The sequence below is a fragment of the Rhinatrema bivittatum genome, chromosome 10, assembly GCF_901001135.1.
Source record: "Rhinatrema bivittatum chromosome 10, aRhiBiv1.1, whole genome shotgun sequence".
Lineage (NCBI taxonomy): Eukaryota > Metazoa > Chordata > Amphibia > Gymnophiona > Rhinatrematidae > Rhinatrema > Rhinatrema bivittatum.
The window spans coordinates 66,870,198-66,895,425 of NC_042624.1; the positions used below are offsets into that span (position 1 = coordinate 66,870,198).

The window sequence follows — 25,228 nt, forward strand, 5'->3', positions numbered from 1 at the left end:
AACTCATTTTATATACACCGATGATGTGCAGATTCTGATTCCCATAACAGATTCCCTCCCCAAAACCCTCAAGTTCTGGGTCAGCTGCCTTCACTCCATCAACCTCCTCCTCTCCAGTCTCAATCTCGTTCTCATCACGGCCAAGACTGAACTACTCCTTATTTCCTCAGACCACAATAACCTTTCCCTCCCTGACCCCTCATCTGCCACAGCTGCTCAAGCAAGAGACCTCGGCGTAGTACTGGATAACCGACTAAACTTAAAAAAAATTTACCACCACAACAAAAGACTGCTTCTACAAATTACAAATTCTGAAAAAACTTAGATCACTCCTCCACTTCTATGACTTTCGGACTGCCCTCCAAGCTACCCTTTTCTCTAAAATAGACGACTGCAACTCCCTCCTAGAACTCCCCGCAACTACCATAAAACCCTTGCAGATGCTCCAGAATACCGCCGCCAGAATCCTAACCAATTCTAGCCGAGACCACCACATCACACCCATTCTCAGGAATCTCCATTGGCTCCCTATCAGCTTTAGAATCCTTCATAAGTCTTTCACTATCATTCACAAAACCATCCACAATCAGCACTCACTCGAGCTAAAAATCCCACGACGACTCCACATTTCAAAAAGACCAGTTAGAACTGCTTATAAAGGAACCCTACATGTGTCCCGTCCCCCCCCCCAAATCCATTCTTCACACCTCCACTAGGGAACATGCCTTCTCTGCAGCTGGGCCATCCCTATGGAACACCATGCCTCCAGACCTACGCCAGGAACACTGCCCACTGACCTTTAAAAAAAAACAAACTATAGACATGGCTGTTCAAACAAGCCTATCAATAACCATATTAGCGGTAATCTGTATTCTTTATTCTATATTGTTCTACATATTTATTTTATATATATTATTGTCATAACATATCATTTAACTGTTCTTCTTACCATTGTTATTCCATATATTTACTGTTATTGTTACATATATTTACTGTAACTCAACTGTTCCTCTCTCCTTACTCTCTTCCAACCTCCAAGTTCCTGTAACCCTCGTTGTTTGTAACTTACTACTTACCACTTCCCTTAACTCTATCAGTAGCTCTCTAGCTATGATTATTGTTAAGTTAAACTCCCATGTTTGATGTGAACTGATGTGATATGACGTGTCATGAATGTCGGTATAGAAAAGAATAAAATAAATAAAAATAAATAATGGACTTCTCTTCCAAGTACTTATCCAAACCTTTTTTAAACCCAGCTACACTACCTGCACTAACCACATCCTCCGGCAGCAAATTCCAGAGCTTAATTGTACTTTGAGTGAAAAAGAATTTTCTCTGATTAGTTTTAAATGTGCTACTTGCTAACTTCATGAAGTGCCCTCTAGCCTATTATTCGAAAGAGTAAATAACGGATTTACAAGTACCCGTTCTAGACTGCTCATGATTTTAAAGACCACTATTATATCCCCCTCTCAGTCGTCTCTTCTCCAAGCTGAACAGCCCTAACCTCTTTAGCCTTTCCTCATAGGGGAGCTGTTCCATCCCCTTTATCATTTTTGTCACCCTTCTCTGTACTTTCTCCACTGCAACTAAATCTTTTTTGAGATGTGGCAACCAGAAATGTACACAGAACTCAAGGTGCGGTCTCACTATTGAGTGATACAGAGGCATTATGGTATTTTCAGTTTTATTCACCATTCCCTTCCTAATAATTCCTAATATTGTTTGTTTTTTTGACTGCCGCAGCACACAGAGCCAACGATTTCAATGTATCCACTATTATGCCTAGATCTTTTTTCCTGGGTGGTAGCTCCTAATATGGAACCTAACATTGTGTAACTACAACATGGGTTCACCGACTAGGCCTTTTAAGTGTTAGGCGGTTTATAAATACCACACTTTCACTTCAACTTCTCCCATATGTTGTTTTTACAAGTTTTATCTCCACTCTGTTCAATGTAATTCAAAACACAGTTATGTTTATCCAGGTTTCTCCACCTTGTTCAATGTAAGACAAGACTATGTCATTGTTGTCGTTTGCTGGTTGTAATGTAAACCGAAGTGATAATTAATTCTGTTAATTGAACCTCGGTATATAAAAGTTATAAATAAATAAATAAATAAATGCAATAAATATAAATGGGTTATTTTTCCCTATATGAATCACCTTGCACTTGTCCACATTAAATTCATCTGCTGTTTGGATGCCCAATCTTTCAGTCTCGCAAGATACTCTTGCAATTTATCACGATCCACTTGCGATTTAACTTCTCTGAATCATTTTGTAGCATCTGCAAATTTGACTACCTCACTCGTCGTATTCCTTTCTAGATGATTTATAAATATATTGAAAAGCACCGGTCCAAGTACAGATTTCTGAGACACTCCACTGCTTATCCTTTTCCACTGAGAAAATTGACCATTTAATCCTACTCTCCGTTTCCTGTCTTTTAACCAGTTTGTAATTCACGAAAGAACATAGCCTCCAAACCCATGAGTTTTTAGTTTCCTTAGAAGCCTCTCAAGAGGGACTCTGTCAAATGCCTTCTGAAAATCCAAATACACTATATCTATCGATTCACCTTTATCCACGTTTATTAACCACTTCAAAAAAAATGAAGCAGGATTTATGAGGCAAATCCATGATGTGTTCCATTAAACAATGTTTTTCTATATGCGCTATGATTTTAATCTTTAGAATAGTTTCCACTATTTTCCTGGAACTGAAGTCGGGCTCACTGGTCTATAGTTTCCTGGATCGCACCTGGAGCCATTTTTAAATATCAGGGTTATATTGCCCACCCTCCAATCTTCAGGTTCAATGGATGATTTTAATGATACATTACAAATTTTAACTAATAGATCTGAAATTTCATTTTTTAGTTCCTTCATAACCCTGGGGTACATACCATCCAGTCCAGGTGATTTGCTACTCTTTAGTTTGTCAATCTGCCCTACTACATCTTCCACGTTCACAGTGATTTGGTTCAGTTCATCTGACTCCTCACCCTTGAAACCATCTCCGGAACCGGTATTTCCCCAAAATCCTCATTAGTAAACATAGAAGCAAAGAATTCATTTAGTCTTTGTGCAATGGCCTTATTTTCCCTAAGAGCCTCTTTAAGCCCTCAGTCATCTAAAGGTCCAACCGACTCCCTCATAGGTTTCTTGCTTCATATATATTTTTAAAACTTATTATGAGTTTGTGTCTCTATGGCCAATTTCATTTCAAATTCTCTTTTAGCCTGCCTTATCAATGCTTTATATTGAACTTGACAATGATTATGCTTTTTCCTGTTTTCTTCAGATGGCTCTTTCTTCCAATTTTTGAAGGATTTTTTTTGGCTAAAATAGCCTCTTTCACCTCAGCTTTTAACCATGCTGGTAATCGTTTTACCTTCCTTCCACCTTTCTTAATGCGTGGCATACATCTGGACTGAGCTTCTAAGATTGTATTTTAAAACAATGTACATGCCTGTTGTACACTTTTAACCTTTGCAGCTGCACCTTTCAGTTTTTTCTAACTATTTTTCTCATTTTATCAAAGTTTCCCTTTGAAAGTTTAGTGTTAGAGCTGTAGATTTACACGTTGTCCCCCTTCCAGTCATTAGTTCAAATTTGATCATGTTATGATCACGATTGCCAAGTGGCTCCACCACCATTACCTCTCTCACCAAATCCTGCATTCCACTAAGAATTACATCTAAAATAGCTCCCTCGCATTGGTTTATGAACCAACTGCTCCATGAAGTAGTCGTTTAGTCCATCCAGGAACTTTGTCTCTCTAGAATGTTCTGATGTTACATTTACCCAGTCAATATTGAGGTAACTGAAATCTCTCAATATTATTGCACTGCCAAACTGGTTAGCTTCCCTGATTGCTCTTAGCATTTCATTATCTGTCTGATCTTTTTGGCCAGGTGGATGGGTAGTATACTCCTATCACTATACTCTTACCCAACATACATGGGATTTCTACCCATATAGATTCTACTGAGCATTTAGTCTCTTGTATGATCTTTATCCTGTTGGACTCTATACCCTCCCGGACAAAGTCCCACACCCCCACCAAATTGATCCTTCCTATCATTGTGATATAGTTTGTACCCTGATATAGCACTGTTCCATTGGTTATCCTCCTTCTATCAGGTCTCTGAGATGCCAATTATGTCTATCTCATCATTCACTGCCATACACTAACTCTCCCATCTTACTTCTCAGACTTCTGGCATTGGCATAGACATTTTAAAGTGCATTTTTTGTTTGTATTAACCTGTTTTTCAGTTGACAGACATAATTTGGAATTCTTTACTTATAGGCTGATGGACTACTTTTGCTTTTATTGGAACCTCTCTGTTGGGATGCCCTAACGCCTGTTTCATTAGTATCCTTCAAAAATACATTCCTGCGAACCATGCACTGCTGAGTGACTGTTGGATTTTCCCCTTGTTCTAGTTTAAAAGCTGCTCTATTTCCTTTTTAAAAGTTAGCACCAGCAGCTTGGTTCCACTCTGGTTAAAGTGGAGCCCGTCCTTTCGAAAAAGTCTCCCCTTTCCCCAAAAGGCTTGCCAGTTCCTTGCAAAACTGAATCCCTCTTCCCTGCATCATAGTCTCATCCACACATTGAGACTCTGGAGCTCTGCCTGCCTCTGGGGTCCTGCACGTGGAACAGGAAGCATGTCAGAGAATGCCACCTTGGGGGTTCTGGATTTCAGCTTTCTACGTAAAACCCTAAATTTGGCTTTCAGAACCTCCTTCCCACATTTTCCTATGTCATTGGTACCCACATGTACCACAACAGCCAGCTCCTCCTCAGTAATGTCTATAATCCTATGTAGGTGACGCGTGAGATCCGCCACCTTCGCACAAGTAGCAGACGCAATATGTCCGTTAACCACCAAAGCCCTTCAACCAGGCGCCGACAACAGGAAACCGTGGTACACACCACAACTTAAAACCCTCAAACAAGAGCTTAGAAGCAGCGAACACCTATGGCGAAAAAATCCATCAGCAACAAACCAGAGGGCTTACAAATCGCTCATGCACCACTACAGGATAGCCATCCTTCGAACAAAAAGATTTCTACTTACAGAAAATAACACAACTTCATATTCAACCCCAAAGCATTATTTTCACTCGTCTCATCCCTCACCAAAACTCCCCCCACGACCATTCCAGACGATCAAGCAGCCAGCAAAGCCTCAGAACTCGCCACCTACTTCAAGAAAAAAATCACCGATCTGATCACACAGGCAAAAACCTTCACTGGCCCTAGTCACCCACACGCCTACTCAGTAGACATCCAACAGACCACAAGCCTGGAAAACTTCGAATTGACTTCCTCCATCGAGATTGAATCATTACTAAAGAAGCTAAAACAGTCATCTCACCCCACGGATTCGATCCCATCCAACTTACTCATCTCCATTCCAAAAACTGTTGCCAAACCAATTGCAGAGATCATCAATTGTTCATTATCGCAAGGCATAGTTCCAGACCCCCTGAAACTTGCAATTCTGAAACCACTTCTAAAAAAAACCCAACCTGTCCCCAGACGACCCGGCCAACTTCCGCCCATAGCTAACCTCCCGTTCATCTCTAAAATCTTAGAAAAAATAGTCAACAAGCAACTCTCAGACTATTTAGACGACAACAATATCTTAGCCCACTCGCAGTTCGGCTTCCGTAAAGCCCGAAGCACTGAAACACTCAATCTCTCTTACCGACACCTTACTTCTGAATCTTGATAAAAAACAATCCTGTCTTCTCATTCTCCTCGATTTATCAGCCACATTCGATACGGTGAACCACTCAATACTCTTGGATCGGCTAACTGACATCGGCATCAAAGGCACCGTGCACAGATGGTTCAAGTCATTCCTCCAAAACAGATTTTACAAAGTCAAGATCAACAACAAAGAATCTCACTCCATCTGTTCCGCTCTGGGAGTTCCTCAGGGATCATCTTTATCCCCTACCCTCTTCAATATTTATCTCTTACCACTTTGCCATCTCCTCGCCAAACTAAATCTAACCCATTTCATATACGCAAGTACTTATTCCAGTAAAGAAAACACTACAAAAAACCATAGACTTCTGGAACAACTGCCTTCAAGATATCAACTACCTCCTCACAAGCCTTAACTTAATCCTTAACACCAATAAAACGGAGCTACTCCTGGTCTCACAAGACAGCAATCACACAGTCGCCAACACGCTCTCCACAAGTCAACCATCTTTCTCTCTTCAAGTCAGAAACCTCGGAGTCTTAATGGACAACCAATTGAACCTAAAAGATTCGTAAATAACACTGCAAAGGAAGGCTTTTTTAAATTACAAGTTCTAAAACAACTGAGACCACTCCTTCACTTTCAAGACTACCGTGCAGTACTACAAGCAATTATCTTTTCAAAAATAGACTATTGTAACTCCCTGCTCCTAGGCCTTCCAGCGAACACCATTAAACCCTTACAGATGTTGCAAAATGCCTCAGCCAGGATATTGACAAAGTCCAGCAAAAGAGAGCATATTACTCCCATCCTAATGAATCTGCATTGGCTCCCAATTAAATTTAGAATAATGTACAAAGTACTAACGATCATACACAAAACCATCCACAATATTAGTCCACTGGAGATCAATATCCCATTTCAGCTACATCTACCCTCCAGACCGGTGAGGTCAGCATATAGAAATACCCTCATTGCCCCTCCTATTAAATCTTCGTTAAGAAAATGAGCTCTATCCACATCGGGTCCTACGCAATGGAACTCTCTTCCACCAGAACTCTGGCTAGAACAATGCCATACTACCTTCAAAAAGACTGAAAATGTGGCTGTTCAACCAAGCTTTTCTTTCATACAGAGGATCTTTCTAGGTCATGACTTTCACACCAATAGTCTAGAATTCAGGCTAGCACTGTAACCTGACAGATGTCTAATCTAATTAGACTCCATTTTTACCTTTTACCTTTAATTTATCCAAATCCCATTCAGATATTTAGTCAGCCAATTCGAAGGCCCCTCGTTAAAAGCCTATAATTTTATTGTTCTTTGACCCTGTTACTTGGCTCCAAGTTACATTATACCTGTTATATGTAAAAGCATTCTTACATGCTAGTTTATGTTATATTGTAAACCGAAGTGATGTGTAATTGTCTACATGAATTTCGGTATATAAAAATGCTAAATAAATAAATAAATAAATAAATAGGCAGTCCTCACGTCCAGCTATCTACATTTCTAGTAATCGAATCATCAACTATGGTAGCCGGCCTAACCCTTCCCTCCTGGGAGGTAGCCCTGGGAGACTTGTCCTTAGTGTGAGAGGCCAACATTACCTGGAGAGCAGGTCCTTGCTACAGGATCACTTTCTGCTACACCAGGGTGATGCTCTTTCTGATCCAAGGCAGCACAGGGGTTGCCAGACTGGATTTGGGACTTGGCTACTATGTCCCTGAAGGTCTCATCAATGTAACTCTGTAACACACTACTCCAACAAACCAAGAAATATAATCCAAAGATAAATCATAGCAATAAGAGTACTCTGCTTTTCCCAAAAAGTAACATTCATTTTCATTCACACTCAAGCAGAAATATTACCACATGGTTTCAAAATTGTAAGTCTCCTGGAAGCTTATTGATGAAATGGGCCCAAATCTGACAAAATATATCATAGTACTTTGAAGATCTGGTGATAGCTGTTCCATAAAAAGCATGTCCACCATTAAGGGATGCCATTCAGAAAAGGAAGAGGATGTATCTTTATTAAGCCAAATTATACATTTCTTAGCAAGAATATAGCCTTTAGTCAAGAGTAACTTATGGATCCACAATGATTATGTGTTTACCTAAGTAGTTTAATATACAAAATTCAGGAAAGAATGCCACATGCTTACTTGTTATACCCAAATACAGTATAACATGTTTCCAAAAGAACTGTATCTGAAGGCACTCCCACAAACAATGAAACAAGGCGCTTTTTTTTTTTTTTCTTATATTCAAGACAATCATCAGAAGCAATAAGCTTCATTTCCCCTGCCCAACTGCATGGAATAACAACTCTGTTAAGAATTTGGTATTGAAGCTCATGAAGGTCAATGCTAATGACCGAGCCTTAGGCTAACGCATGCAGCCATAGCCTTAGACTTTAATTGATTATTACAGTCCCATTTCCACACATCATCCAGTACCATCAGAATAGAAGGACTCTGAATATAATTTAACCACTTATAAAATTGGGCTACAAAAACTATTTCCTGCTCAATTAGTTTTACAATGGAGTCAAATTTGCCAGAAATGTAAGATGAAGAGGATAATCCAAAGGTCGAAGTAAGGTAATGCCTTAACTGCAAGTACATAAAGAATTATTTCCTAATGAACCCCTTTGTGAATTCAATGCTCAAAGGATTTCAGAATAGTAGATTTCAGGATCTTAAATCCCCAAAAATCAAAACACCTTTGTCCACTAACTTTTTATAACAGGGATGTAATGAGTGAGGTGAGACAGAGGCACTCTCAAATATCGGTTGCTTCCCACATGTTGGAAGCAACTAAAACATGACAAGCAACTGTATAAGACAACTGGGCCTTGTCAGCATGTAAAACATATTTCAAATCCAGAAGGCCAACTATTCGCTTTTCAACCTCCATATCCATGAAACTGGTGCCCTTCAACCAATCAGATAATGGACCAAATCATGCGGCCATATCGTAAAACTTAAAATTAGGAAAATTTAACCCACCCTCCAAAACAGGAAGCATCAAAGTCTCAAACTCAATCTAGGTTTCTTACTCTTCTACAGGTAACGAGAAATATCTTTAGACCGAAATATAATGGGAAGAATGAGCAACAGATAGAATAATTTAAGAAACAGAACCATCTTGCTATGCAATTCTACCTTTAGGAGTCAAAGGAAATTGCATCCAACTTTTCAATTTTTGATCATAATATTTTTTTTACCATTTGAAGAATGTTCACTGTGTATAAACAAGAAAGCTCTCTGGGAATCCAGACCCCTAAAAATTTAAGATGATCACCTGCCCATTTAAGTAGAAAAGGGTTTCAACCTGAATCCAGTCCTTATAATTTCTCTAAATTTAGCTTAAAACCAGAAAATGAAACATAACACTTGAAAACCTCAAGGGCTACTGACAAAGATGGTCTAGTGTTGGATAGAGCCAACAAAATATCATCTGTAAACAGTAGCTTCATGCACACAGCAGATACTCCAGAAATGGTGGTCTCCTGCTTGAGTTTTATTACTAAGGGCTCTAAGGACAATATAAAAAGGTAAGGTGATAATGGGCATCCTTGTCTAGTGCCGCAATGTAAAGCAAAAGCTTCTGAGAAACAATCAAAATTTGCATTGTTGGATTAGCATAAAATACTCAAATAATCCAATATATTCCCATGAAAGCCTATTTTATGTAGAGTAGAAAAAAAGAAAACACCAGGAAGCCTTATTAAAAGCCTTCTCTGAATCAAACCCCACAATCAAAGGTTCCGCAACTACTGTCGTACCATACAGCAAGAACACTAATACTAGAATGATAGCCTGCGACAAATTCCACTTCAGAAGGCTGAAGGAGATACTACTATGCAGCAAAATATGAATTCTGACCAAGATGGACGCTTGACCTGTATTCAGCAGAAAGACAGATGATGAACCTTGACCAGAATGGCAAAATGTGAACATTATCTGAAAAATAACTTCTCTCCCTAAAGACAATTCAAGCAAGGTGTGTGTGTGTAAGGATAGTTCCAAGGCCTGCAGCAGAGCTCATATATGCCTGGAGACTGGATATGCCAATCCTGAAAGGCAAATTTATCGACAGGTCAGTTCAGAGGAGAACTCTGTCAAACAGCCAAGTCAGCTCCTCAGTTAAGAAGTCACGAGGCCAGAGATCACGCGCCAGAGAGGGTCCAGCAGTCACAAGTGAAGAAGAGACCCCATTTCGTGCTCCTGTTTGACTATGCATGAGGTCTTGCATATTTATAACTTGACTTTTACAAACAGCATATGAGAGGGGCTCAGGAGGGCAGCGAAGAGGAACACCTATTAACACCATTAGAAGATGATGCCCAAGCCATCGCTCCCTGCCCCTTCCTCCAACTGAGCTTCAAGTATCATGGAGTGTACTACATGGATGGTATTACAAAACAAAATGACCAGTTCACACCAGAAATTTGCAATGTTCGATATGCATAAAAAACCCCAAACCTGTAGATAAAAAATTATACAGGTTTGTCAATTGTCAGCAGACATAAATCAAAACAGTGGTTCTCAACCTTTTTTCGACCGGGACACACCTGACCGATGGTTCCCACATACGTGACACACTGAACATGTGACCGTCATGGGGCTAAATGTAAATATACATTCTGCATCATCAGGAACCCCCCTCGAACCCCAACAATGGGTGCATAGCAGAACTAGGGCATTACCCATACAAACTCACCATACAAAAAAAGATAATCTGGTTCTGATGGCATCTCAGTAAAAACAAAACAAACTCTTTACTGACAGGCACAATACCCCTCCTTATGAAAAGACAGTAATTTACCACTAATGCATGTCCTATTGAGAAAACACAAGAAATAACATTGATACAAATGCCTACATGCTAGTAAAATACCTCATCTCAATCACACACCCAGAACTGACCTTCACCAAGTACAGAAAGACCACAAATATTAAGATTACTTACCTGGTAATCTCCTTTTCCTTAGTGTATGCAGATGGACTCAAAACAAATGGGTATAGTTTGCTCGTGCTAGCAGTTGGAGACGGATCTGATGTCAGCACGGGTACATATACCCCCACAGAAGTGAAGCAATTCAGTAATCTTCCTTGCAAAAGCTGTTATAGCCATATGTGTACTGACCGATCGATTAATCAACAGGATTACCCTGACCAATTGATGGTAGCTGGAGACCGCCAGTGTTCTCAACCGGAAGGCATCGATACCTGGCAGGGTGGAAGCCCTATTATAAGCAAAACATGGCTTACCGTGAGTCAGCGAATCCCCATGTATACCGGCAGCCGGGCGGGATGTGAGTCCATCTGCATACACTAAGGAAAAGGAGATTACCAGGTAAGTAATCTTAACATTTCCTAGCGTGTAGCAGATGGACTCAAAATAAATGGGATGTACAAAAGCTACTCCCGGACTGGGCGGGAGGCTGCCCGAGGACCGTTTAGGATTGCCCTCGCAAATGCTGTGTCCTCCCTGGCCTGAACGTCCAGACGGTAGAATCTGGAGAAGGTATGGAGGGAGGACCACGTCACCGCTTTGCATATCTCTGCAGGCGACAGCAGCTTAGCTTCTGCCCAAGAGGCTGATTGTAGGCTGGTAGAATGAGCCTTGACCTGTAGAGGTGGTGGTTTTCCTGCCTCTACGTAGGCTGCCTTGATAACTTCTTTAATCCAGCAGGCGATGGTCGGCCGTGAGACCGCTTTCCCTTGCTTCTTCCCGCTGTGCAGGACGAACAGGTGGTCCGTCTTTCGTACTGCTTCTGACATTTCCAGATATCTGGACAGCAGTCTGCTGATGTCGAGATGACGTAGTATTCGACCTTCTTTCCGATTTCTTCAAACCTTCCGTGGTAGGCAAGGATATGGTTTGGTTGAGGTGGAAGTGGGAGACCACTTTGGGTAAAAAGGAAAACACGCTCAGCGAGCGTGGGTAGCTCCAAACTGCTTTGGAGACGGAAATTACTGAATTGCTTCACTTCCTGTGGGGGTATATGTACCCGTGCTGACGTCAGATCCGTCTCCAACTGCTAGCACGAGCACACTATACCATTTGTTTTGAGTCCATCTGCTACACGCTAGGAAATTATAAATATGGAGACAAACTGGAATGGAAAACCAAAACAGCCACTCTGCATTGCAGTGCAAACCTGGAGAAATGGAAAGAGAAATATAGCACCTAATATAGTCCCAGGATCTGCAATAATGCACACAAACTAACCCGCACAAAGTTACACCTGTATTATGGAACACACTCAAACAGTAACAACCCTACCTATGAAAAGGTAACACTACAAATATTTAACCAGGCCCTAAACACTAATACACCTCCTATTAGGAAAACAGAACAAGCCAAGCTACTATAGATCCTCACACAGAAATAATTGTAAAACTATACTAATACATGTTACAAAACAGCTGATGAACAGACCATCATCCAACAATTAACTCATAAAAATTATTAAAAATTGTCCAAATATCAATAAAATATTTCAAAACAGCAGACACATAACGTAATAGCCAATAATTAAAATGGCAGTCAATCAAGAAAAATAAATTTAAAAAGCCACCTTTACTTACCCTCTCTAGCAACTCTCCTACTCCTTTCCCTTGCAGGCCAATAGCACACACCAGAAGCAGCAGTGGCTGCTGAAGCTCTGTCCTCATTTTTTATTTAGCATTTGTTTATATACCGAGGTACAGCTGACATAGCCTTCACTCCGGTTTACATTATAACAAACCAGTTACATTTAACTTCATAACAGTGTGACAGAGAATGAATCAGAACATTAACTTAAAGTCAATAAATACATTGAACCATTCATAGAACAAAAGTTATGAGTGTAAGCAACACTTGAAGTAGACGGTTGAAACCGTTAGAGAGAAGAGAGGTTTCTGCAAGACAGGACGAAAGACAGAAGGAGGGGATTACTGGCATAAAAAAGGAATGTGAAGGTGGATGTGAAAAAGATTATGTTCAGTTGTCATTGGGTGAGCAGCCATTGTACGATTGTGAGAGTAGCCAATCTTTAAGATCTTTTTTAAAAGATTTAAAGTTTTCTTGCAAATTGAGGTGTTGAGGTAGTGCGTTCCATAGTTTTGGGCCGATGATAGAGATGGCTCTATTTCTAGTGGAGGATAATTTGGCTTGAGGTAAAGAAGGGACATCCAGCTGAACTTTATATGTAGATCTTGTTGTACGTGAAGATTTGTGTAGATGTATAATATTATCCAGGGCAGAGAAGTCAGCTTTGTGAATTGATTTGTGTAGGATTGTGAGTACTTTGTACTCTATTCTTTTTTTAACTGGTAGCCAATGTAAGTTGTAAAGTACTGGGGATATATGGTTGGATTTTCTTTTACCAAACAGGACTCTGGCAGCTGCGTTTTGGAGTAACTGCAGAGGTCTTAATGTTGAATTAGGGAGCCTATCAGAAGGGAGTTGCAGTAGTCCAAACTGGAGAAGATGAGGGCTTGAAGAACGGTTCTGAAGTCATGGGGATGAAGCAGCGGTTTTAGGTGTTTGAGTATTTGAATTTTGTAAAAGCCTTCTCTTGTTTTTGTTGTGATGTGCTTTTTAAAATTTAGCTCATTATCTAGCCAGAAACCCAGGTCTTTAACGTTGTCTTTGAGTTGAATTTGAATGTTGTCAAATTGGAAGGGTGGAGTGGAAGTTATACCAAAGTTTTTTCTTGTAATTAATATACATTCTGTTTTGCTCATATTTAAGCATAATTTTAGATTGATCAGCAAATTTTGTATTGCTTTCAGGTGTGAGGCTGCTTTTGACATTGTTTCTTCTAAAGACGAAGTAATGGGAATGAGAAGTTGTATGTCATCAGCATACATGTAGAAATTGATGTTAAGGCTTGTTAAAAGATGGCATAAAGGAAGAAGGTAGATATTAAAGAGAATCGGTGATAAAGCCGACCCTTGAGGAACTCCAGTATCCAGAGGGATGGCCTCAGATGAAAAGTTGTTGTAGAAAACTTTGAAAAATCTGTTTTTAAGGAAAGAGGAAAACCAGTTGAGGGTTTTTCCAGCGAGCCCGATGGATTCCAGGCTAAAAATAAGCCTTTTGTGGTCCACAGTGTCAAAGGCTGCTGACAAATCGAGGAGGATCAGAAGGTGATCTAGTTTGTTATCGAAGCCTCTTAATAAGGTGTCAGAAAGATTGAGTAGTAGGGTTTCTGTACTAAGGTTTTTTCTAAAACCGTGTTGTGTGGGAAATAGAATTTTGTGGTCGTCCAGGTGTTCGTTTAGTTGTTTCAGAACCGCCTTTTCTGTCAATTTAGCAAAAAGGGGAAGGTTTGATATTGGGCGGTAGTTGTTTAAATCTTTTGGGTTGAGGTTTTTTTTCTTCAGTAGTGGTGTGATTGTAGCGATTTTTAATTTGGTAGGAAGCTCACCCTCAGTAAGAGATTTGTTGATGATTGCTGCTATTGTTGGGGCTAAGGGATGAGCGATTTCCTTTAAAGCTCGGGTTGGGATGGTGTCCATGTCATGGCGCGCAGGGTTTATTTTTTTCAACATTTTCTCTGTTTCCAAGTTGGAGATAGGATCGAATTCAAGCCAGGGACTTATGTTTGATAAAGGTTGTTTTTCTATGATTGATGGGGAGTTGAAGGCATCTGTGATTTTTGAAATTTTGTTCTTAAAGAAGATGGCTAATTCTTGGCTCAAATTTATTGTTTCAGTGGTAGAGGGATTGTTGTTTTCGACGATGAGGTTGTTTACTATGTTGAACAGTGATTTAGCTTTGTTGGTAGCATTATTTATTTTTTTACTGTAGTAATCACGTTTTGTGTTCTGGATGGTTTTTTTGTAGGCAGCTAGATGAGTGCGGTATTTCTGCTGTAATAATGGCAGTTTGTTTTTTTGCCACTCTTTTTCGATTTTCCTGAGAGCCATTTTCATATTTTTAAGAGTAGTGTTATACCAGGGGTTTTTGTGTTCTTTTTTGTTCCTTAGACGTTTGATTTTCTCTGGGTTAATGTTGTTAGCAGTTTCTTCAGTAATATGAAACCAGGATTGGATGGCGTTATTTATGTTAGAAAGGTCGAGATTAGAAAGCTGGTGCCCCAGTTCTTGTAGGAGAAGATCAGATTGAAATGGTGGTCGATATTTGAAGATGTTCCTTGTCCTTAGGGCCCACAACCAGTCTCTTTCTCACACAGACCAGTAACTTCCCTAACCAGTCTCTGTCTCTCACAGGCACACACCAGTCACCTCCTTGACCAGTCTCTTTCTCACACACAGCACCAGTCACTTCGCTGACCAGTCTCTGTCTCACATACACACACCAGCCATCTTCCTGACCAGTCTGTCTCTCTCTCACAGAAACACATCACCTCCGACCAGTCTCTCTCTCAATCACACACATGCTCTCTCACTTACATACAAGGTCTCAATCATACACCAATGCTCTTGCTCCCATTCTACCACACGCACACAAAGCTGCCACACACACAAGCTCACATGAGCCTCTTCTCATTGCTTGGCCCAATAAGCCTGGCCTCTGCTCTTTAGCCGCCTCTGGTGGAAGTGCGCAGCATCTCTCCACTCTTTGGCCCCACCAGCCTGGCCTCACCAGCCTGGCCTTCCGCAGCGGCTCGCAGGGTCTCTCCGCGCTTCAGCTGCTGCCAGCCTGGCCTCCAGCGGTGGTGTGCATTTCCTCTCTGCTCTTCAGCCCCGCCGGCCCAGTCTCTGGTGGCGGCACTCCCCTACCAACTGCATTGGCCAGTCCACCCCTGGGGAGAAGGGAACCATAAGTGGGGCAGTGGGACACCGGGAACCGCGACACACCTGTTGGTGCTTGGCGACATACTGGTGTGCTGCGACACACCGGTTGAGAATCGCTGGATCAGAAGGAGGGTGTGGCCTCTGAAGCAGTAATAAAAAACTTAACTTGTCCCTCATACCATACTTTCAACTTCACTGGGTACTGCAAGGTAAATTTTCCTACTGAACAAGCTGGAACAGACCACTGAGAGTTCTCTGAGCTGCAAAAAGACCTTAGAAGAAAAATCTTGAAATAATAAAACTTTATGTTCATATAACAGGACATTCTTCCTGTTAACCTGAAATAATACAGCTTTATGTACATGATTCAACAGGCACGACTCAGGGCCTGTTCAAATGTAAATCCTGGCTTCACTCCTAATCTGTGGGTCTGTTCAAAAAGAAGCTTTCCCTGCAGGCAAAGAAAGTTTAACTACGTTGGGAACAAAGTCTCAAGCAGTCGGACTAAATCTCCATCCATGAATGAGTCAGCAAGTCCAACAAGATGCAGATTATTGTGTCTGCACCTGTTTTCTGAGTCATCCAATTTATTATCCATTTCCAAATTCTGCTTCTTCAGTGACTGAACTTGTAGCTTTAAGGCCTAAACATCATCCTCTGTGGCCAATACACACTGTTCTGTCTTCACCCACTTACTAATCTCTTCTTTCATGGTATTTAAAGCTCCAAGTTTGTCATGCAGCTTATTAAAATCGTTCTTTTGGAATAAAGCATCACCATCATCACTGCCAAGAATGGCATCAACACATTCATCTACCATCTTTGATTCTCCGGGCTGTTAAAAGTTTTTTCCAAGATCTCTCGGATGTTCTAATGCTACATGCCAGGCCTCATATTGATTGGGGGAAATTTTAACCAACCATTAGATCTTCATCTAGGCAAGCAATCTTCTCATATCTCAATCTTCACAATTTCATAAAAGCTATTTATTCTTTGATGTTTTACTTTGGTCTCATGGCCCCCTGGAGATTATTATATCCCACAGATAAGAATTTTACTTTTTTCTCTTTGTTGCATCAATCCTACTCTAGGATTGACTATTGTCTTCTTTCCTCTGCCACTGCTACTCAAATTCACCCTATTTTAATTTCAGATTATGCTTTGATCTCCCTGATGCTGCTATTGTCGACCTCTCCTTCTCAAGTCCCTTGTTGGATGTTTAATCTAGGTTTATTAGAAGATGATTCCTTTTCTTTGCTGTCATTTATTTTGATTTTAACAACAATGATATTAGTGACATCTCAGCCTTGACCTTATTTTATTTATTTAGATTTATATTCCGCTTTTTGCACTTTTTTCAGTACTTCAAAGTGGCTTACATTAAGGTACTGTAGGTATTTCCCTATCCCCAGAGGGCTTACAATCTAAGGCCTGGATTTATCAAAATGCGATAAGTATCGCATGCGATAGCAAAAGGGGTGTGTTAAATTTGCATCGCACCATACAATATGGTGCTATCGCATGCGTTAAAGACGCATGCGAAAACGCCTTAGTGCATTTTGATAAATGAGGGGGTAAGTTTGTACCTGAGGCAATGGAGAGTAAAGTGACTTGCCCAAAGTCACAAGGAACGACAGTGGGATTCGAACCCTGGTCTTCTGGTTTGTAGCCCACTGCTCTAACCACTAGGCTACTCCTCCACACCTATGATAAGCCTTTAAGATGACTAAGAGGAGATATTATCAGTTTCTCAATTTAAAAAAAAAAAAAAAAAAAAAAAAAAAAGTTCCATCCAGAACTCAATGCCTTGGAGCAAGAAATACTATGGATCACATTCAGTTTCAATTATAGGCTTCTGCTGTCTATCTATGAACTGAAATATCAATATAATAATACAATTTTGAGCCAATAAGCTAGAAAGATGATCTTTCTTAAAAACTCTCGATATTACTCTGAGAACATTAAAAGTGACAAACTCTTAGCTAAATGCTTGAAATTAAAAAAGGAAAAGTAGAGAGTTTTAGCCAATAAATCACATTTTTCCAGTTTAGTGGTAAAGGATTATGAGATCGTTGAGCAATTTCGGCAAAACTACTCTTCATTTCTGCTCTCATAATGATCATGTGCTACAGACTTTTTTTTTCAGGATTGTCTCATCCCTCTCTTCAGGAGGTGGAGAAGATTTGTCTGGATTCTCCTATAAAACTGGAGACAAGGTCTTTTACTATAATTACAGTAGAAACAAAGCCAAAGAAAGCAAATTTTTGCCCAGCTGGAACGGACCTTTTGTAATTGTGGATACAATCTCACCAGTCGCGTATCTTATTCAAATTAAGACAAATCCTGAAGGTGAAGATGTCCATAAATGGGTCCACATTACTCAGTTCAGACCTTGGTTTCAAATTATAGACCCATCTCGCTCCTGAATGTAGATAACATTTTTGCAAAATCATAGCAATGCGATTGTAACATGTTATGTCACTGACTGGTTCTGAACAATCTGTTCTCATCAAAGATCATTTCATAGAAACATAGAAACATAGAAATGACGGCAGAAGAAGACCAAACGGCCCATCCAGTCTGCCCAGCAAGCTTCACACATTTTTTCTCTCATACTTATCTGTTTCTCTTAGCTCTTGGTTCTATTTACCTTCCTCCCCCACCATTGAAATATCTAGCTTGATTAGTTAGGGGTAGTAGGGGTAGTAACCGCCGCAATAAGCAAGCTACACCCATGCTTATTTGTTTTACCCAGACTATGTTATACAGTCCTTATTGGTTGTTTTTCTTCTCCCCTGCTGTTGAAGCAGGGAGCTATGCTGGAAATGCGTGATGTATCAGTCTTCTCCCATGCCGTTGAAGCAGAGAGCCATGCTGGATATGCATCGAAAGTGAAGTATCAGACACATTTGGTTGGGGTAGTAACCGCCGTAACAAGCCAGCTACTCCCCGCTTTGTGAGTGCGAACCCTTTTTTCTTCTCCCCTGTCGTTGAAGCAGAGAACTATGCTGTATATGCATTGAAGGTGAAGTATCAGGCTTATTTGGTTTGGGGGTAGTAACCGCTGTAACAAGCCAGCTACTCCCCTCTTTGTGAGTGTAAATCCATTTTTCCACATTTCCTCTTGCTGTTGAAGCTTAGAGCGATGTTGGAGTCACAGTAAGCATGTGTATGTTTATTGAATAAGGGTATTGTCTCCAGGCAGTAGCTGTCATTCTGGTGAGTCACCCACTCTTCATTGGCGGCCCTCTTGACTTTATGGATCCACAGTGGTTTATCCCACGCCCCTTTGAAGTCCTTCACAGTTCTGGTCTTCACCACATCCTCCGGAAGGGCATTCCAGGCGTCCACCACCCTCTCCGTGAAGAAATACTTCCTGACATTGGTTCTGAATCTTCCTCCCTGGAGCTTCAAATCGTGACCCCTGGTTCTGCTGATTTTTTTCCTACGGAACAGGTTTGTCGTTGTCTTTGGATCATTAAAACCTTTATAGTATCTGAAAGTCTGTATCATATCACCTCAGCTCCTCCTTTCCTCCAGGGTGTACATATTTAGATTCTTCAATCTCTCCTCGTACGTCATGCGATGAAGATCCTCCACCTTCCTGGTCGCCCTTCACTGTACCGCTTCCATCTTGTCTTTTGTCTTTTTGTAGATACGGTCTCCAGAAACTGAACACAGTACTCCAGGTGAGGGCCTCACCAAGGACCTGTACAAGGGAATAATCACTTCCCTTTTCTTACTCGATATTCCTCTCTCTATGCAGCCCAGCATTCTTCTGGCTTTTGCTATCGCCTTGTCGCATTGTTTCGCAGACTTCATATCATTAGACACTATCACCCCAAGGTCCCTCTCCTGCTCCGTGCACATCAGCTTTTCCCCCCCCATCGAATACAGTTCATTCGGATTTCCACGCCCCATATGCATGACTTTGCACTTCTTGGCATTGAATCTGAGCTGCCATATCTTCGACCACTCTTCCAGTTTCCTTAGATCCCATCTCATTCTCTCCACTCCTTCCGGCTTGTCCACTCTGTTGCTGATCTTCGTGTCATCCGCAAAAAGACAAACCTTACCTTCTATCCCGTCCGCAATGTCGCTCACAAAGATATTGAACAGGACCGGTCCCAACACCGATCATCACAAGTAATGCATGACTATATGTAAAGGATTAGTGCAAATGTTTGTTCTATATGTTTTGTTTCTTGCTTTGAAACTCAAAACATATTTGAACTGAAAAGTGCTGCTGTAAAAATGACAACTGAAGCATATTCAAAATGGCTCATGGCAGCTGAAAATACAGTTGTCTCTGAATACTGAAGAAAGAAGCCACCTCCAACATTTCTGAATCTGCCAAAGCTGTATTTTTTTTTTAATTTTATATAATTTTTCAAAATAAAATAACAGTCTGTCAACCAGTTCAGTTTCTTATATATTTATATAAGTTATGAATTTACCTTCTAGATCTTCCCTGGAGACAGCAGAGCGTGGCGTGCTAGTTCCTGGTTCAATTTTTAATGAAAGCCTATTTTAAGGGAACAAAGGGAAGGATATATTAGTTTTAGTTGGAAATGTTTTTATTTAGGTACAACATAGGTTTTAGGTAATAACCCCCTCCTCTGCCTTCCTCCACCCCAAGCATATCCCTCCACTGCTCTGCCCTCCCAAGTACCTTTCGAAAACTGTTTTTTTTTCCGCCGGGATCGAGGTATGATTCTTACCGCGATCCTGGCTGACACTTTCTGCATTGCTATTCACAGCAGTACTAGAAGCATAAGTTTCAGCGTTGCTGGCAATAGCATTTTTCTGTTCACTGTTCTTGCTATTCATTAATAAACGTCTTAGTTTATTAGCTCTATCCTATGACTGATTGACAATCCCAGTTTTTTTTAACCTGATCTGTGGATGCATTTCTAGGAACTATATGACACTTGAGTTGTGTAGTGTCTCAGTATCCCTAGAAACCATCAGGGGAGAGCTTATAGGAGGCATACTTGCCCAGATGAGCCCAGTTGGTGGGTGGGAGGGGGCACATGCATAAGTATAGGAGGCCTGGGCAGTGCTTGACAGGCTTGTCCACAGGGTTAATCCTGAAAGCATGCTGGGGGGTAGCATTAAGGCATTACATGACAATACCCTCTGCTTTCCTTTTCCCTATCACAAATAGAATTTTATCCATAAAAATTCCATAGTGCATTTTGTTTCCTGCAGGACTTTTATCCTGCTTGACACTGTGCCTTCATTAACATAACAGTGTGCCACCAAGAATTCAATCTGCCTTGCCATGTTCATTTATTTTGCACTCTAGTATCACAGTATCTCATAGGCTATCCTCTTTCCACCAAGTCTCCCAGATGCCTATATCTTAATTAAGTGCCATATATTCTAACACCCCAATCATTTTTTAGACTTCTGGCATTCTTTTAAAATTTAGAGTATGTTTTCCAATTTTTATTCACAACCTGCTTATTAGCAGTTGACACAGGAAATTTAGAAACTTTCACATTTGCTGGCTTTATTTAATTCTACCTGGGCTAAATCAGCCTTTACCACAAACTCTCTATCGAGATATTCAAATTTTCTCTGTTATGACAGTTTCCATTGAAGATGCCTCACTTTGAACAATGCACTCCTGAGCAACTGCTGGCTTTTCCCTAAGATTTAGTTTAAAAGTTGCTCTCTCCCTTTTAAAAAGTTAGCACCAGCAGCTGGATTTCAACTTGGTTAAGATGGAGCCCTTCCCATCGGAACAGACTTTCTCAAAATGGCCTCACTTCCTATCAAATGTAAAGCCCTCTTCCCTGCACCATCATCTCATCCACACACAGACTTCAGAGCTCATCCTGTGCATTGAATGGTAAGCATTTCTGAGAATGCAACCTTGGAGGTTCTAGATTTCCAATTCTTACCTAAGAGCCTACATTTGACTTCTAGAACCTCCCTCCTGCACACTATGTTATTGGTCCTTACATTAACCATTACAGCTGGCTTCTCCAAAGTGGTTTCAAAAAGTTTGTTCACTACTAGTTTAAGTTATTTACAATTATATGATGACTGAAACATAGTAACATAGAAATGATGGCAGAAAAAGACCAATTGGCCCATCCAGTCTGCCCAGCAAGCTCCCACACTTATTTTCCCATACTTATCTGTTTCATCTACCACCAAGATCATGGCCCTTGTTGGTAACTGTTTGATTCAAATTTCCTGCCATCCCCTGTCATTGATGCAGAGAGTAATGCTGGAGTTGCATCAAAGGTGAGCATAAGGCTTAATGGTTAAGGGTAGTAACCGCCGCATCAAGCAAGTTATCCCGATGCTTGGTTACTCAGACTGCACAGATCAATGCCTTGTTGGATGTTGTCTGAATGTAAAATCTGTTTTCCCACATTTCCCCCCCACCGTTGAAGCAAGAGCAGTGCTGTATATGTATTCAAAGTGATGTATCAGGCTTAATTGATTTAGGGTAGTAACCACCATAATAAGCAAGCTATCCCCACTCATTTGTTTACCCAGATTGTGAAGTTCAGTCCTTGCTGGTTGTTAACTGAATGCAAATCCCCTTTTCCACATTTCCCCTTGCCGATGAAGCAGAGAGCAATGTTGGAGTTGCGAAGGTTTAGTGAGTAAGGATAGTAATCATCAGGTAGTAGCCTCCATTCCAGTACTCCACCCCCATGGCTCTTCTCTTCATTCCCATCTCTAGCCTTTACGGATCCAGTGTTTATCCCATGCCCCTTTGAAATCCTTCACCGTTTTAGTTTTACCACTTCCTCCAGAAGGGTATTCCAGGCATCCACCACCCTCTCCGTGAAGAAATACTTCCTGACATTGGTTCTGAATCTTCCTCCCTGGAGCTTCAAAATCGTGTCCCTTGGTTCTACTGATTTTTTTCCACTGAAAAGTTTGTTGACGACATGGATCATTAAAACCTTTCAAGTATCTGAAAGCCTGTATCATATATCAACCCTGCTCCTCTCTGCTCCGAGGGTGTACATATTTAGGTTCTTCAATCTCTCCTCCTAAAGTCATTTTCTGAAGACCATCCACCTTTTTGGTCGCCCTTCGCTGGACCGCCTCCATCCTGACTCTGTCCCTTTGGGGAGATATGGTCTCCAGAACTGAACACGTACTCCAGGTGAGGCCTCACCAAGGCCCTGTACAAGGGGATCATCACTTCCTTTCTCTTACTAGATATCCTCTCTCTATGCAGCCCAGCATTCTCTGGTTCTTTAGCTATTGCCTTGTCACATTGTTTCGCCGACTTCAGATCATTAGACACTATCACCCCAAGGTCTCTCTCCTGCTCCGTGCACATCAGCCCTTCACCCTTCCTATCAAATACAGTTGTTTCGGATTTCTACATCCCATATGCATGACTCTGCACTTCTTGGCATTGAATCTCAGCTGCCATATCTTCGATCACTCTTCCAGCTTCCTTAAATCCTGTCTCATTCTCTCCACTCCTTCCGGCGTGTCCACTCTGTTGCAGATCTTAGTAGTGTCTTCTGTCCGTCAACCAGTTTGCAATCCAGGCCACCACCTCGGCACTCACTCCTAAGCTTCTCATTTTATTCACAAGCCTCCTGTGCGGGATCGTATCAAAAGCTTTGCTGAAATCCAAGTAGAATGACATTGAGTGCTCTTCCTCGATCTACTTCCCTAGTCACCCAATCAAAAAGTCAATCAGATTTGTCTGACAGGACCTTTCCTTGGTGAATCCATGCAGCCTTTGGTCCAGAAATTCTTCCGACTGTAGATGATTCACTATTCTTTCTTTCAGCAGTGACTCAATTACTTTTCCTACCACCGAGGTGAGGCTAACCAGCCTGTAGTTTCCAGCCTCCTCTCTGCTCCCACTCTTGTGAAGCGGGACCAACCACTGCTTCTTCTCCAATCACTCGGCACCACTCACGTTTCTAGGGATCTATTGAACAGTCACGCAATGGACCCGCCAGCACATCTCTGAGCTCCCTCAGTATCCTGGGATGAACCCATCAGGCCCCATGCTTTGTCAACTTTTATTTATTTATTTGTGGTTTTTATATACCGGACTTCATAGGATAACATCAGTTCGGTTTACATTATAACTTCAAATCAGCAAATCAGAGGCTTTACATTGAACTTATAGGAAAACAGTGAATAAAACAAAATTAAATAAACTATATAATGAACGAGGCTTAAATAGAGAGACTTAAATAGAGGCTGGTTGGATAACTGAGATGGTATTGAGAGAAATGGGTTGGGGGATGGAGTGGGGGGAAAGAAAGAAAGGGGTAGAGGGAGGATTAAGATGGACAGAATGGTATAGAGGGGATAGGGGTTGTATATTGCATATAGGGAGGGGAATGAAGAGTTGAAAGGGTTGCATGGGGGAGGGAAAGGAGGAGTTGCAAAGATTGCAAGGAACTATTTACAATAGATGCATTGGGGAGGAAGTAGCATATATAATTATAAAACTATATACAGAGTGTACATTATTGAAGATATGTAAGTCAAGGCATGAAGTTGAAAATCCAAGATGGTAGCAATTAAGAGAGGGAGTTATTTTATGAGGGATCGTAAAGTTAGAACTGATGGATCTGTTAGGGGCAGGGATGTGGGAGAGGAGGAGTGGTGAGGGTAGAGGCATTGTGTGGCAGGGAGAGTGTTTTGTTGGCAAAGAAAATTGAAGGGTGAGGAAAATGAGTGAGTTTTGGTGATATGTACTATTTGAATGCCTTCGTGAAAAGCCATGTTTTGAGTTTTCATTTAAATGTTTTATGGCAAGCCTCTTGGCGTAGATCTACTGGCATAGTGTTCCAAAGGGTTGGTCCTGATACAGAGAGTAGACGAGCTCTAGTTGCGGCCAGTTTGGTGGTTTTGTGAGAGAGGGTTAGCATGGTTGCATGATATTGGTGTCTTGTGGGTCTCTTGGCTTGGTGGAATTTAAGGGAACCGTTAAGCCAGTACATTTCTGGGTCGTAAAGGGCTTTGTGAATGAGAGAGAGGAATTTGTACTGAATACGAGAAGTAATAGGGAGCCAGTGAAGGTTCATGAGTATGGGGGTTATATACTCATTTCTGCGTGTGTTGGTTATGATTCGAGCAGTGGTGTTTTGTAGAATTTGTAAGGGTTGTGTGACATTCTTAGGTAACCCCAAGAGGAGGGAGTTACAGTAGTCAAGTTTGGATAGAATTGTTGCTTGAAATACAGTGCGGAAGTCAGTGGGGTGTAGAAGAGGTTTCAGTTTTTTGAGGGTTTGGAGTTTGAAGAAGCCATCCTTTAGGGTATTGCTGATGAACTTCTTTAGATTAAAGCTATTGTCAATGATGACCCCTAGGTCTCTGGCATGTTGGGAAAGCTGAAAGGAGGGTGGTGGGAGAGATGATAGGGGGAGTGTGATGTGGGTGGCTGGGTGACGTGATTAGCATAATTTCAGTTTTAGTGGTGTTAAGGGAAAGATGAATAGAATTTAGCAGTTTGTTGATTGAGAGGAGCGTGGAGTTCCAGATTTTTAAGGCATTCGGGAGAGTGTCTGAGATAGGGATAAGTATCTGTACATCGTCTGCATAGATGAAGTGGGGTAGCTTGAGGCTGGAGAGGAGATGACAGAGAGGAAGGAAGTAAATATTAAAAAGGGTGGACGACAGGGAGGATCCTTGTGGGACTCCTTGGTTAAGAGGAATGGCTTTGGATTCATGATTTCCTATTTTAACTTTGAAATTGCGGTTAGTTTTCCAAGATCT

At 41.1% G+C, this 25,228-nt stretch overlaps 1 protein-coding gene across 5 annotated transcripts in view; it reads right to left on the reverse strand.

The window, feature by feature from the left end:
- RALGPS2 (Ral GEF with PH domain and SH3 binding motif 2) overlaps window positions 1-25,228 on the reverse strand; it is a 785,699-nt gene that overhangs the window by 235,847 nt on the left and 524,624 nt on the right. For all 5 annotated transcript variants that reach the window (XM_029618595.1, XM_029618592.1, XM_029618597.1 and 2 more), the window contains one exon: window positions 19,957-20,024. In XM_029618595.1, the coding sequence (XP_029474455.1) occupies window positions 19,957-20,024 (68 nt within the window). The remainder of the gene's footprint in view (window positions 1-19,956; window positions 20,025-25,228) is intronic.